The sequence below is a fragment of the Colossoma macropomum genome, unplaced genomic scaffold (assembly GCF_904425465.1).
Source record: "Colossoma macropomum unplaced genomic scaffold, Colossoma_macropomum, whole genome shotgun sequence".
NCBI classification, from domain to species: Eukaryota; Metazoa; Chordata; class Actinopteri; order Characiformes; family Serrasalmidae; genus Colossoma; species Colossoma macropomum.
In genome coordinates this window covers 13,413,606-13,427,756 of record NW_023494794.1, presented here as the reverse complement: position 1 = coordinate 13,427,756, position 14,151 = coordinate 13,413,606, and the positions used below count along the sequence as shown (strand labels likewise).

The 14,151-nt window shown below is 38.8% G+C and overlaps 1 protein-coding gene across 2 annotated transcripts in view; it reads left to right on the top strand.

Annotated features, from left to right (window-relative positions):
- The window catches only part of camk4 (calcium/calmodulin-dependent protein kinase IV), a 36,050-nt gene that overhangs the window by 12,590 nt on the left and 9,309 nt on the right, over positions 1–14,151 (top strand). Inside the window, exons 3-6 of one of the 2 annotated variants that reach the window (XM_036580267.1) lie at positions 6,972–7,050; positions 8,762–8,824; positions 9,440–9,522; positions 10,675–10,747. In XM_036580267.1, the coding sequence (XP_036436160.1) occupies positions 6,972–7,050; positions 8,762–8,824; positions 9,440–9,522; positions 10,675–10,747 (298 nt within the window). Of the gene's footprint in view, positions 1–6,910; positions 7,051–8,761; positions 8,825–9,439; positions 9,523–10,674; positions 10,748–14,151 lie in introns of both variants that reach the window. The other variant, XM_036580268.1, reaches the window with a different exon arrangement.

Genomic DNA, 14,151 nt, shown 5'->3' with positions numbered 1-14,151 from the left:
TTTTATTATTTTTTTAAAGGAAGCTTTTCAGCTTGATCCTCCGTCCTTTTGTTGCTGCTGTTCGTCCACTCTCTCTCTCTGCTCCCTCTCAGCTCTTTTTAAAAAGCACCCGAGCCGAGAGGGAACGAGAGCTCGCTGCTCCGCCTCCTCGTCACCGCCCCCAGCTGGCAGCTCGGCCGCCCGGGTCGAACGTGAGGTGTAGTGGAGCGGCCTCTCTGCGGAGCTCGGGACTCGCTCCTTGCCCTCGTGCTTCTTGTTGCCGGCACCGTCGTCGTTCTCCTCCTCCTCCCGCCGTCACTCGCGTCACTCGGTGCTCGGGTTTTGCGCTCCGTCCCTCGCCCACTTGCGCCTCTCTCCCCGCCGTACTCGCCGGCGTTCGTCGCCGCTGGATGTTCGGGCCCCGCCTTCCGGCTTTTTCCAAAAAAGTTGGGACACTGTGCAAAATACAAATAAAAACAAAATGCAATGATATGCACATCGTTTAGAACCGATATATCATTGAAAATAGTACAAAGACAACATATCAAATGTTGGAACTGAGAAATTTTGTTGTTTTTTGAAAAATATATGCCCATTTTGAATTAGATGCCAACAACACATTCCAAAAAAGTTGGGACAGGGCAAAAAAATGCTGGTAAATTTGTGTAACACTAAAAAAAACACCTGGTGGTTAATTGGCAACAGGTCAGTAACGTGACTGAGTACAAAAAGAGCATCCCAGAGAGGCTGAGTCTTTCAGAAGTAAAGATGAGGAGGGGTTCACCTTGTGAAAAACTGCACAATCAAATAGTGCAATAATTCAAGAATAACGTTTCTCAATGTAAAATAGCAAAGAAAAGATAAAAGACAAATTTCTGTATGCAAGGGACAGGGCCAAAATCACTGCATGGGCTCAGGAACACTTCTGAAAACCACTATCTGTGAAAACAATTCATCACTGCATCCACAAATGCAAGTTCAAACTCTAAAACGCAAAGAAGAAACCATATACAAACAGGATCCAGAAACCCCGCCGCCTTCTCTGGGCCTGAGCCCATTTAAAATGGACTGTGGCAAAGTAGAAAATTGTCCTGTGGTCCAACAAATCAACATTTGACATTTTTTTGGAAATCATGGACACTGTGTCCTCTGGGCTAAAGACCACTCATCTTGTTATCAGTGCACAGTTCAAAAGCCAGTATTCATGATGGTATAGGGGGCATTAGTGCACATGGCATGGGTGATGTGCATATCTGTGAAGGCACCATTAATGCTGAATGAAATTTACATGTTTTGGCAACATATGCTGCCCTCCAGACAATGTCTTTTTCAGGGAAGGCCTTGCTTATTTCAGGAAGACAATGTAAAACCACATTCTGCATGTATTATAGCAGCATGGCTCCATATTAAAAGAGTCCAGGTGCTAAACTGGCCTGCTTGCCATCCAGACCTGTCACCCACTGAAAACATTTCGCGCATTATGAAATTAAAAATACTGCAAATGAGACCCTGAAATGTTGAGGAGCTGAAATCCTATATCACACAAGAATGAGAAAACATTTCACTTTCAAAACTACAGCAACTGGTCTCCTCGGTTCCCAAACACTTACAGAGTGTTGTTAAAAGAAGGGGTGATGAAACACAGTAGTAAACATGCCCCTGTCCCAACCTTTTTGGAATGTGTTGTTGCCATCAAATTCAAATGGGCATATGTTTTTCAAAAACCAATAAAATTTCTCAGTTTCAACATTTGATATGTTGTCTTTGTAGTATTTTCCTTTAAAAAATATTGTTTACTTGATTTGCACATCATTGCATTCTATTTTTATTTACATTCTGCATAGCATCCCAACTTTTTTGAAAATGGGGTTGTACACATCTGTTACAAATAACAGTAGTGTAGAAATCTACTACTTTCTCACAAAATGAGTATTGAATGGTGTCAAATACAAGGACTTCTGTTGGTACAACCTACTGCTTATTTAGACCATATCAGTTACAACATTAAACTGCATGCAAACCAAATAATCCAAACCCCAGAATTGTTTTTTGTTTGAGAAGTATGTAACTATTTCAATTTACAACAGTCTTACAACTGCTTCTGTCAGCTCAAGATGGTAGAGGGTGTGTATCACCCCTGTAGCTTATTTCTGTTTGGTAAACTGGGGGTATTACCACATACCTCACGTTACAACCCTTCCTGGTCCGCACCATGATTGTATGTAGATCAATCGTTGAAACAATGTAGATGAGGCATAATCAGGTTAGATTTTTACTAAGATAAATAAAGAACACTAAAAGAACAAAACCAAAAGGTACAAAAGGTAGGGTAGACTAAAAGTAATAGAAAACATTTATCAAGAACATTTGTATTTATTTTACCTTTCTAAAAATATCTAATTGTGATTTTTCTGACTAATATTCTGACTGCGATTTAAATTGCGATTATTTTCCTATAAATTAAGGTTCAGGCCTGTTTTTTGGCCAAGAAGACCAGAAAATCAACGTTTCTGGCTTGAGGCTTGAGCCCTGGAAGTTGTGTGCCAGACTGCCAGTAAGTTGTAGTTGTGAAATCACAATGATTAATCTTTCAGCCCTAGCAGATGTGCAGTTTCAGTGACAGTTAAAATTCCTTGTTTTACCTTACTTCAGTAAATTCACACTGTGAAGAAAGAAATGTGAGTAAGCTTATTGTGATTTATTCATTCTTGACATTATGTTATGTACTACAACCCACCCATTTTGGTTGGCCATGACAAAAAACTAGTGTACATTTTACACATCAAATTCAAATGTTTTAGACCAAGATGCAAAATGTTACTTTCTTGCCTCAAAATTGTTTTTTGTAATGGAAATATGTCAGTGTTTCGCATAAGTTGTCCAATTTCTCTTGTAACCTCAGTAGGGCAGGAGGCATGTAGAATATAGTGGGTAAAACTGGGGTTGTTACAACCCTTCCCCAGCTCCTCTACACTGAGACTAACAGTTCACAAGTGGAAACACTAATTCTAAGGCTGAACTAGGGAGGAGGCTCAGGAGGAAACAGATTGAATCAGGGACATGACAATGAAGACATCTGGAGAGGACTGGAGAGGTTGGAGCCAGTACAGGGAATCCATGGCTAAATCTTAAATGGCTCCTTACTCCCTGTGTAGTGCACTAGGTAGGTCATGAAATAACAGCCCCTACACACGAACAGTGCACTACATATTGAACATTTACATTCATTTATATAAGCTGCATGACTTCCTGTGCTGTATAGGGACTATATAGGGCGCTATACAGGGAGTAGAGAACCATGTGTGATTCAGTCCAGGACAGTTGTGTTGTGATTGTATAGCCTTGGGCCTGTAATCCAGAATGAAAACAGAACTAAATATAGCCGCAAGCGGCAATGAGCAGGTCCAAGCACGCATAAGCCCAAGAAGCTCTCATGCACTTTGAGCCAAATAGGCCTAATCAGGCCTTATGCAGTTTCAAGTCAAGTCAAGTCAAATCAAGTCAATTCAGCTTTATTGTCAATACTGTACAGTATGTACAATATGTACAGGACATACAGAGTATTGAAATTGCGTTACTCTCAGACCCCATGGTGTAGCAATAACATTAAATAGACAGTAAACAGGAAATGTGTGAATTAAATAGACACTAAATAAACACTAAACACTAATCGTAAAAATAAACACTAATTGTAGAAAAATAGAATAATAATAAAAAAATAATAATAATAAAATAAATATAAGGAGGTCCCTGAATTTAACAATAAAGTGACATAAATGACATAAGTGACAAAAGGCACATACAGATTAAGGTCTGTGGGTATAAATAGTGCAGTTATAAACAGTAGTGAAATTAGAATGAGCTTATGGAGCAGTTAAAGTGATGAGTGCGTAACAGAAAGTGATGGGTGCGTAACAGTCCCTGGGAATGTCAGAGTTCAGTATTGGGGAGTGGGGGTCAGGAACCTGCGTTTGGGTCTAAACTTTGTGTGTGGGGGTGGCAGAAGGGGGGGCAAAGTAGGGAGAGAGTTGAGCATCCTGACAGCCTGGTGGATGAAGCTGTCAGTCTCCTCCCTGATGGCAGCAGGCTGAAGAAGCTGTGTAGTGGGTGAGTGGGATCACCTGCCATGCAGAGGGCTTTTCGGGTGAGACAGGAGCTGTATATCTCTTGGAGGGAGGGGAGGGAGGTGCCAACGATCTTCTCAGCTGCTCTCATGATGCGCTTGAGTCTCTTGCAGCTGCACACGGTGCAGGTGCCGTACCACACAGTGATGCAGCTGGTCAGGATCCTCTGATGGTACCTCGATGGCACATGATGGGGGCTGGGGCTCTGGCTCTTCTCAGTTTGCGGAGGAAGTAGAGGCGCAGATGAGCTCTTCTGGCCAGTGATGCTGTGTTGCTGGCCCAGGAGAGGTCCTCTGTGACGTGCACGCCCAGGAACTTGGTGCTTTTCACCCTCTCCGCAGCAGCACCGTTGATGGTCAGAGGAGCATGCTGCTTGCACGTTCTCCTGAAGCCCACAACAATCTCCTTTGTCTTCTCAATGTTCAGATAGAGATTGTTGTGTCCTGAGTTTTAGGCCTTCTAGGCAGAGAGGCTGAAAAGATTCCTGAGTTTATCAACAGGCCTTCATTTGTCATGAACAATGAGCAGGGGGCTTTAAACCTAATATATGTTTACATTTCAATTTACTGATCTACAAAGGTTTGTAGAACATGCAAAAGATTATCAACATAGATGTCAAAAATACATGAGTAATGGTAAAATTTCTGTCTGTGTTTGCAAAGTATTTTGTTTCTTCATGTTAAAGGCTTTGACAAGCATGACATAAGAGACCCAATGCACTCATAAGGGCCCTTTTAGCATAAAGGACCTCAGTGAAAGTAGGTCAGAATTGGTCCAAAGGTCTCCACATGTTATGAAAATTGATCAGGGACCTTCATCAAAGATGTTCACCAAGTTTTGTTCAGATTGACCTTTTGACCTATAATAAGCTGTAGTCTTTAAATGAATAATTCAAAATACCAGACAAGGAGTCCAATTTCTGACATAACATGTAATTACAAAGTTATTCAGATGAGTGAACTAAATCAAAACGACACCTCTTATTTATCTGTAGACTTTGTATTATCGTTGTAATAACATTTTTAAAGATTTTAAGTGGTTTTGAGTGCTAAATCGCCCCCTATGGGCCAATCAGGATCAAATTTGCAAGCCACATCAGAATATATAGACACTTTTGCAATTTTGAGATGATCGGACCAATGACTGATGAATTATAGCAATTTAAGCTAGCAACGTCATGGCCGCAATAATTCAGTGCTGGAGGGGGACCACAATGAGTAAAAAATTGAAAATGTGCTGGATAATTATTTACTTAGAGAGGCTACAGAGTATTTCTAGACCAGTTTTGAGAAGTTAGCTTCAAATTTCACGGACTAGTTCGAAAAGTGCTATTTTCAAACAATTAATGATTGAAAAAAAAACTATGCACTTTTTAAATACACTTATAATGACAAAATTGTTTGGAACACTGTACTGCATGAGGTCATCTAAGTTGTTTGACCAAAAATGAAAATCTGTACAAGATATACTTGATTGTCATTAATAGCGCCCCCCAGTGGCCATATATTGTGAAACTTCACAGGTTGTTAGAAGGCGGTGAGATAGAGACAGGTGTCAAGTATCATGATGTTTGGCCAATGGTAAGCCTGTCAAATGTCTGCGGAAAGCTTATTGGCCAATGACGGCCATAAATTTCAATATATCGAAGTGTCCTTAAAGATTCACTTATAGTCTTTGTCATAGATGGTACTTGCAAAGTTTCAACTTGATCGGATATGCGGATGCTGAGAAACAGCTATGTAGCATTTACAACACCCCCTAATGACATATGCGCACAAAAATTGATAAGCTTCCTCGGAGTCTTCTTAGGAATAAGCCTGTCAAGTTTACGTTTTTTGGATGAAGGATTCTTGAGTTATAGATTTTTCAATTAAATAAGAATTATTTTGATTTTTCCAGAAGGATTAATTAGCATATGGCAGCCATATTGTTTAGAAAATTAAAAATCTGTTTTGCTATGCTGAATTTTTTGACACCAGGATAGGGTGTAACCTGTAGGACTAGTTCGCAAACGTAGTTTTTGCATATTATGCAAATTAGCTCAAAATCTAATTAGGCGGAGCTAAATGGTCCAAATTACAAAGTTGTTTTGTTGGACCCAAGGAATCAGGAAAAAATGCATTTTGCCTGTAATTATTATTAGTTATAGGACCAAACGCATTGTGTTGCGTAATAGCGGTAGCAGGAGGGACTACTACCTATTGACCAAGTTTCATGTCTCTAGGACTTACGAATTGATCTGGGCGATTCATTTTATCGGAGGAAAAGAATAATAAGAAAAACTCAAACAAAAACAATATGGTCCCAAGCACTATGTGCTTGGACCCTAATTAAAGCAGGCCGAAAGGGTACCAAATACTGGCCTTTTTTCATAATGAAAGAAACTGTGCTCCCAGACTTCAGTCTAAAGAAATGAAAAATCTAGCACAGCCAGGCTGTTGGTAAAAATACTTACATATAAGAGGCCAATTGGGGTCTACAAGGGTCTTGCGGTTAGACCTAATTGGCCAACAATTAGGCCAACGTGCCTCCTAACTACATGTGGCTCCTAGATGTGTTGAACTGATTTATAAACAAAACCTAATGTGTGGCCTACAGCAGATATCCTAATCCCGTGGTTCCCAACTTGGTCCTCAGGACCCCCAGAAGGTCCATATTCCTGTTGCGACTTGGGTTGGAGCAAAAATGTGGACTGTCTGAGGGGCCCAGAGGTCTGGGTTGGGAATGCCTGTAGTACAGGATCTATAGTATTATTTCCTTCTTGACAACTACTGTGTTCAACTGAACATTTGTCTTTTGTGAATCAGCTTGAAGATTCAAAAGCTGCTGTGCTGTTCTTTCCTGATGCTGATGTTCTACCACCTCCAGGGGAGCCACGTCCGTGGTGTTCCAATGTCGGCAGAAAGGCACGCAGAAACCCTATGCTGTGAAAATGCTGAAGAAAACTGTGAGTATGCTGACAGATTTTTCTACATGATACACGAATGCTTTCTTCTCCTTGCCTTTGTTCTCACTTCCCAGCGGGAAAGAGGGCTCACAGTTCATCAGTTTTCCCCCTTTAGCTGCAGAGAACTTGAAGAACCTTGCCGCTTTTCTCTCCCATGTGATGGCTTGTAGGTAATTGCTGTCAATCAGTGATGGCTGGAGAACAGTTTGCTTGTATGCATACATTCCCACACTTAACATGTCACAATATATTCCTGTGTTTTTCAAACTAATCTGCCACATTTGAATCAAATAAGCAATTACTACAGACAATCATTTTATACATTTCCCTGTACTTAAAAGAATAGAAAAAACATTGCCTTACACTTACAGAATAATATAAAGAAGTGGGCAGGCGCTAAATCACCTGCCCATTGGCTTCATTTATAAGTGTGTTTTGTGTCAGGTATTTAAATTTCAGAAATACATATAGCCATATCCAAAGTTTTTGTTGATATTCTAAGTGAAAACACATCCTCTACAGAAAACACACTTAAATATGACATTTTTCTGCTTATTTTATTGCACAATTTCTATTTATTTGCTGACTTTAACATATTAGAAAAAATAAAACAAAAAATAACAGTATTGGATTAAAGAGTTATATTCAGAGCCATTTCCGAACATTAGGGGAAAATAAATGACATCCTACCTGAGGGCTCCCACCTTTCCAATCACATTCTTTTTTATGAAAGAAAAGATAAATGATTAATTAATTGATTTTTATGACAAAGGTTAAGAAAATATCTGTTGCGAAGAAAACATTGTAAAAAGAAGAGTTATATGCACAAACTTGGGCACCCATGGCCAAATTACAAGTTTTGTTCATTTGTTGATTTGAAGTGAAAAAAAAGCAGTAAACACAATCACACAATTTTCACCCTGATGTGAAAATCATAGAAAATCTGAATTTAAACAAGTTTGCTGCAGAAATTGTCTTTTTTTTTCACTTCAAAAATCAAAAAGATTGTAATTTGGCCAGGGGTGCCTAAACATTCGCATTCATAATGCATTACATTTGCATTATAACACTTGTAGCAAGAAGAGGCCGGGATTCATTTTTTTTGAAATTACTGTTAATTAAGTAAATTAATTATGCAATGCAAATGAAATTTAATTTACTCACCTCCGTCATGAAAGCAAATCTTTCAACTGTACTGAATTTCCATAGCTCAAATCATAGTATTCTATTACGTCATTAAGAAGACCTCGTTGCCATGCTGCTAGGCAAGCTGTAACTCTTGACTCTCTATTTTTTGTATACTATTTTGCATGCTAGTCTGTGGTTTGGCACACGGAAATAATAATGCAGGGGGAAATCTCAGCTGTTTAGATTTTAGCTTTCATTTGTTGTCACTACAAAAACAAATCAAATGACATCTAGTCAATACACTTAATATATTGGTAAATACTATATAAAATGATATTTAGTGTTTTTTAAAAACATGTTTTACTGCCTTTGCTGGATCTGTCATGGCTTGTTATCTCATTACAAACCACCACAGCACTGCTGAATAAACTTGCCTACCAAAATAGTGGTAGCGTGATTATGGCGTCATCGGAATACTATTCATTGTTTATAAAGTTGTTATAATGTTGCTGTAACTGGGGTTGTTACTCATAAATGATGTCTCAGCCAATAAACCAATTTACTCCACCTGCTCTCCTCCCAGGTTGACAAGAAGATTGTACGAACAGAAATTGGAGTGCTACTTCGCCTTTCTCATCCAAATATAGTGAGTCTAAATGTAAAGTACATCTTAACCTTACTCCTGTGTGGTTCTCTAATGTTCTTTGCTGTTTGAATTCACACACCATCATAGCAACTATAATGACATTTAGAATTATAGAAACTGTATTAGTCTCAGTTTCATAAAAATATACAGTAAGAAGTAAGATTAAATGTCAGACTCTTAAATGTTATATACTCACTTGTATTAAATTACATCTGCAGAGTTAAAGCCGGTCTCTACTATCCACCTCGGAGTTTTATAGGGGGGACGTATGGTTGTTTTTTATTGTTTCTAAATATTTTATTGTTTTTAAAAATTTGAGCCAGATTAATCAATTTTTATAAAAACAGCATATGCATTGAAAGGTAAACCTTGTTTCAAACACTTTCCACTGAAAATATTTTATTTACATGACATTTATAGAACAATTTTGATGACTCTGAATAAAAAGTTACTAAAAATTAATAGTTTTGATTTTGTAAGAAGGGTAAATGGACTGCTCCCCACTTACTTTGGGGCGTTTAGTTATTAAAACTAACTCTCTCTCTCTCTCTCTCTCTCTCTCTCTCTCTCTCTCTTACTCACTCACTTACTCTCTCTCATTTTATTTTATGTCAGATCAAGCTAAAGGAGATCTTTGAGACACCTTCAGAGATCAATCTTGTCCTGGAGCTTGTCACTGGAGGAGAGTTGTTTGACAGGTTAGTTCTCTTAGGGCATTGTATTTATCATTGGAGCCTCACCACATAACATATCCAAACATATCCTGACAACCCTTCTAATTCGATTCTAAGTCTGATTATGTGCTGTTTATCTTGACACTTGACATAACATAGATAATATGCAAACATTTTCTCATCATTTTTCTAAGAAATAGATTTTATCCATAAAATACAAGTGCCTTGATTTACCCCAGGGTTCCCAATCCTAATCCTGGCAACCCCACACTTGACCTCATACGTGATTCAGCCCATCAACTAATTAACAGGTTCCTTGTGGGCTGGGTCCCATCTGTAGAGTAGGGAAAACACAAAAATGTGCAGAACATGGGGTCAGCAGGACTGAGATTGAGAACCCCTGGTTTACACTAATTTACAGTATAAATACTTGCAAGTGAACAGTTACACAGCAATTCTCTCTCCAACATCCACTATATGACATTATGAAAGCCTTAAATATGTCATATATTGTAGTGTACCGCTACTTGCCGTGTGTCGCAGTGAGAGGCTAGGGAGGCATGTCTGTGGGGCACATGAGGAGGCCTATGGGAAGCACATGTTCCCTGTAAAAGGGGACATTTACGTTGCTAATGTCGCTGTTTTTTGGTTTGAAGGTATGTGTATGTGTTCATTGTGTTGTTTTGTGCCGCAGGGTATGGATAGTTTGTTTTGGGTTTTGGCAACAATGGGGTGGATGCCTATGGCTGGTGGTGACGTTTGTATGTGCCTTTCTGCTGGTGTTTAATAAAAGAGCACTTCTCTCAGCAGAATTATGGCTCTGTGTCTTACTGTATGCCTACATCATAATATATGCCACACAGATTACAGACGCCTGAACTGTACTACTGCACACAAGCTTACTTTCATTTTCCAAATCTAAATCCATAAACCACAGCTAATGCATATCTATCAAACATGGGTCACTTTTCAAAAGGCTTTTTCTCAGGAACAATTGATATAAGTGTCTCCGTTCATTTCTCATGGTATGCTGAGGCGTGGCTGACTCACCAGCTCACACTGAGGCTGGAAAATGGTGACGTGAAAATTGGAAAAAGGGCTCAGCCAGCTTTTTAACACTCCTTGTTCAATATAGAATAATTTTTAGCCTAAAAAATTAGGCTTTTCTTCTTGCAGGGTGGTGGAGAAGGGCTACTACAGTGAGCGAGATGCAGCAGATGCTATCAAACAAGTCCTGGAGGCCGTGGCGGTGAGTGACATCAGTGTATCTAAAGCACTTTGTAGTTGGTTCACTCTTCTGATGGACTCATTTGGTTAAAACCACTAAAATGTATCAAAAGAACTTTAAGGCTGATAAGAATTAGAAATGCCAGAGCTTAAGATGAATGTCAGATGAGATAACTATTTTCCATTTAGGTTGTTTACATAAAATGTATAGTATATTTTTTAAATGGATAATGGTTAACCATCAGAGGACATGCTGTTTCTGCTTGTCTCTAGATCTTCTGTCAACAGTAAAATATGAGTTGACTTAACTTTTACAGTATTAAATTAAGTCCTGGATAAAGGTGTAGTGATTTTAATAGGGTATTGAAAATTTACAAAATGAATGTTCGAAACTTTATACATTTATGACTGTATTGCCGATATGCCTCTCTTCTGAGTTTCTCATTTGCTGTCTTTTGTGGAAACTGCTATTGATTGAAACTAGGCATCTGGATGTGTCATAGCAGAGTGAAATGGGGGGTGGGAGTGGCTTGTGCTCTATATGCACCCACTCAAATGACTGGATTTCTCTGAAGATGCTTTTAAATTCTCAAGGGTTGTAAATTTTGAGGTTTACATTGTTAGATGGTTGAAAAGAACTCAGTCCTTTAGGACTGTTCTGAAGCGTCTCAGATGAAGATTCAAAATGAGTTAATTCAGCAGTTGGTAATGCAAGTGCTGTTACTCACTCCCCACTGAGAGGTGATCAGATGGCTCAGATGGCTATTATCTCTTATTCCTCTACCACACTTTCTTCTCTTTCTCTCTCTCTCTCTCTCTCTCTCTCTCTGTCTGTCTCCCTCGCCTTCTCTCTCCCCCATTTTTGTTTACTAGCAGAACTATAATGAGGCTCCTTATAGTCCTTTTCATCTCCATTGCACAACATGCTGTTGTATCACTTTCACTTCATAGCCATGCAAGACTTTTTCTGCTGGACTACATACATACATACTAAGTACCTACGTACAGAGACAGATGTCAGGTCACAGAAACAATATCCGTGTGTACGTGTATGTACAATAGCTTACACAGTTTCATATGTTACCTTTTCCAAATGCGTTCTCGCTTGATGGCCCTGATTTTGCTGAGGATCTCTGTTGCCAGGGAGATGAGATAGTAAGACAGTGGGCATATTTCTCATGCATGGCTTTCAGCTAGGAGAGTTGGCAGCCTGCAATAAAGCAAATGCCTTTCTGGCTCCTACTGGGTCACACAGAACTAAGCAACAGAACAGTGGCGTTAATGCTGCCGCCCCCTTTAGAAGTGACACATCTTTTTTATTTCTTGCTGCATTTTGTCTGGTGTAGTTGTGCTGGGATTTTTCACAGGTTCTGGCTCTGCTTTGTATTTGAGTGTGTACTTGCACACATTACATCACAGTAAGGATGTAATGATACACATATTTTCAAAATAGATTCAATTTTTGATTCTGAGGTCAAGATTTGATTTGATTTTCAACAGTTTTATGAATGTCTTGATTGAACAGTTCTCAAATAGAACTTGCTTGATGCCTGCTGTGCCAGCCCTTTAACAAAACAGGCCCCATAAGCATAAGCCCCCCCTCACTCTCTCCCCACTTTACTTAAATAGAATGCAGTCAGATGCCTAGTTTTGACCACTGACAGTGGTTTCCTAGAAAGACAGAAAATTAGAGATCCATATCAGTGATACAGTTTTTAATTAAGATGCAGTGTTGCAAACATTTTTTTTATTTCTTGATATCAGAATCATTATATCCTTACACCACAGCCATCTGGAGGTCCCAGTGTAGATTTTGCCAATCTGGTTGGCTTGGAATAATAGGAAACCCACACCTTTGGAGTGGAAATTCTTTACAGTCGCTGTTTGAAGTCAGAGACATGCTGGGTTTCTTATTTCTAGCTTTGAGATGTTTGTTGTTATGAAAAAAGGTTGTGCTTTTTCACATTTTCTCTGATAAATGACTTAACCATACTGAGATACAGAGTTATTATAAGAATCAATAATTGTAATGTCGGATCATAACTGAACTAGATTGTCATTATTTTTCATTTTGGTAAACCGCTTTACAGTTGTTTTTCATTATAGATGCAGCTCTTAGGCCTCTGTATTGGTGAACTGTGCATTCATTGACCCAAGGCTGTCATTTAAAGTCAAAAAAGTGTTGCAGTTTGGGCAAAATGTAGAACCATACCCTGACAATAGGGGGAGCTTATGGGGAGTTTATATGATGACCCTCTTGAGAGAGAGAGAGAGAGAGAGAGAGAGAGAGAGAGAGAGTGGAAAAAAGATGGAAAGAGAGAGAGAGAGACAGAGAGACAGAGAGAAAGAATAAGTTACCTTATGTGTGTCAGCTCCACTGAGTTTTACATAGGAAGGAAGAATTCCCATTGGATGGCACAAAAAGATAACACTCCTGCATGTCATCATAATTGGTGTGAATACTGTAATTCTCACACTGAACTGTTTATTTCCAGAAAAGTCCCAGCTTGTGGCTGGACTGCTAACATACCCAGAAGCTGGTGTAGGCTGTATGTTGGATATGTGTGCTTTTGGTTATTTTATGGATAGTGTTCTATACTTACAGATATTAAGATAAACCTGAAAATTCATACCAGAAAAATGTTTCTCCAGTAACAGGCTGTGTTGATCTCCTTTAACAGACACAGATTTAAACATTAAAGTTAATTAATTCATAGAACTTATGATTTATAATATATACCTATAATTGTTGTATGCAATAATAATGTAATTCATAAATAATTTCCATTATGTTCAGTCAGTATTTCTTACTGAAGTATTTTGTTGAAATTCTCCTTGCACCCTGATACCTCAGTCACTAACTCTTGCAGATAGCATGTAGGCAGCCATATGCAGTTCCACTGTAAACAGGCAGACTTCTTCTGGTTCGTGCTTCTGTGTTTAAGAAGTTTCCGTGGTAACACTCTTATCCAAGACATTGGCAAGAGCCCTATAAAACCATGTCGCTGCTGTACTCCTTTGCTGTTAACACAATGAAGGCCCTCCTAGTCATTGTTCCTTTAATACCTTATGCTTTGTCTTATGGTATGGAAGCAGCACGCTATAACATTGTTTTCCGAAAGCAGATTTATTTCCATTGTCCAGGGAGCTTATTTGTGAAAAAGAGTGGTTGAGTTTACGCTTAGGCTACTTCCTCAGAATTTTCCCACTATTACAGTGTTAATGCAAATGGTTATGTATTAAAACTTTTCTGTAAAACTTTTTAAATACATTACAGTGTTCAGTAAAGCTGTTTGTCCTATTAGAGAAAACATTGGGAAAATTTGCCTGTAACTAAGCTTGTACAATATCATCATGATCTAAAGGTATGAAAGTTATGAAGTTATGAAGCCTTACACTCAAAAAAATGAAGCGTTGGATTTTCTC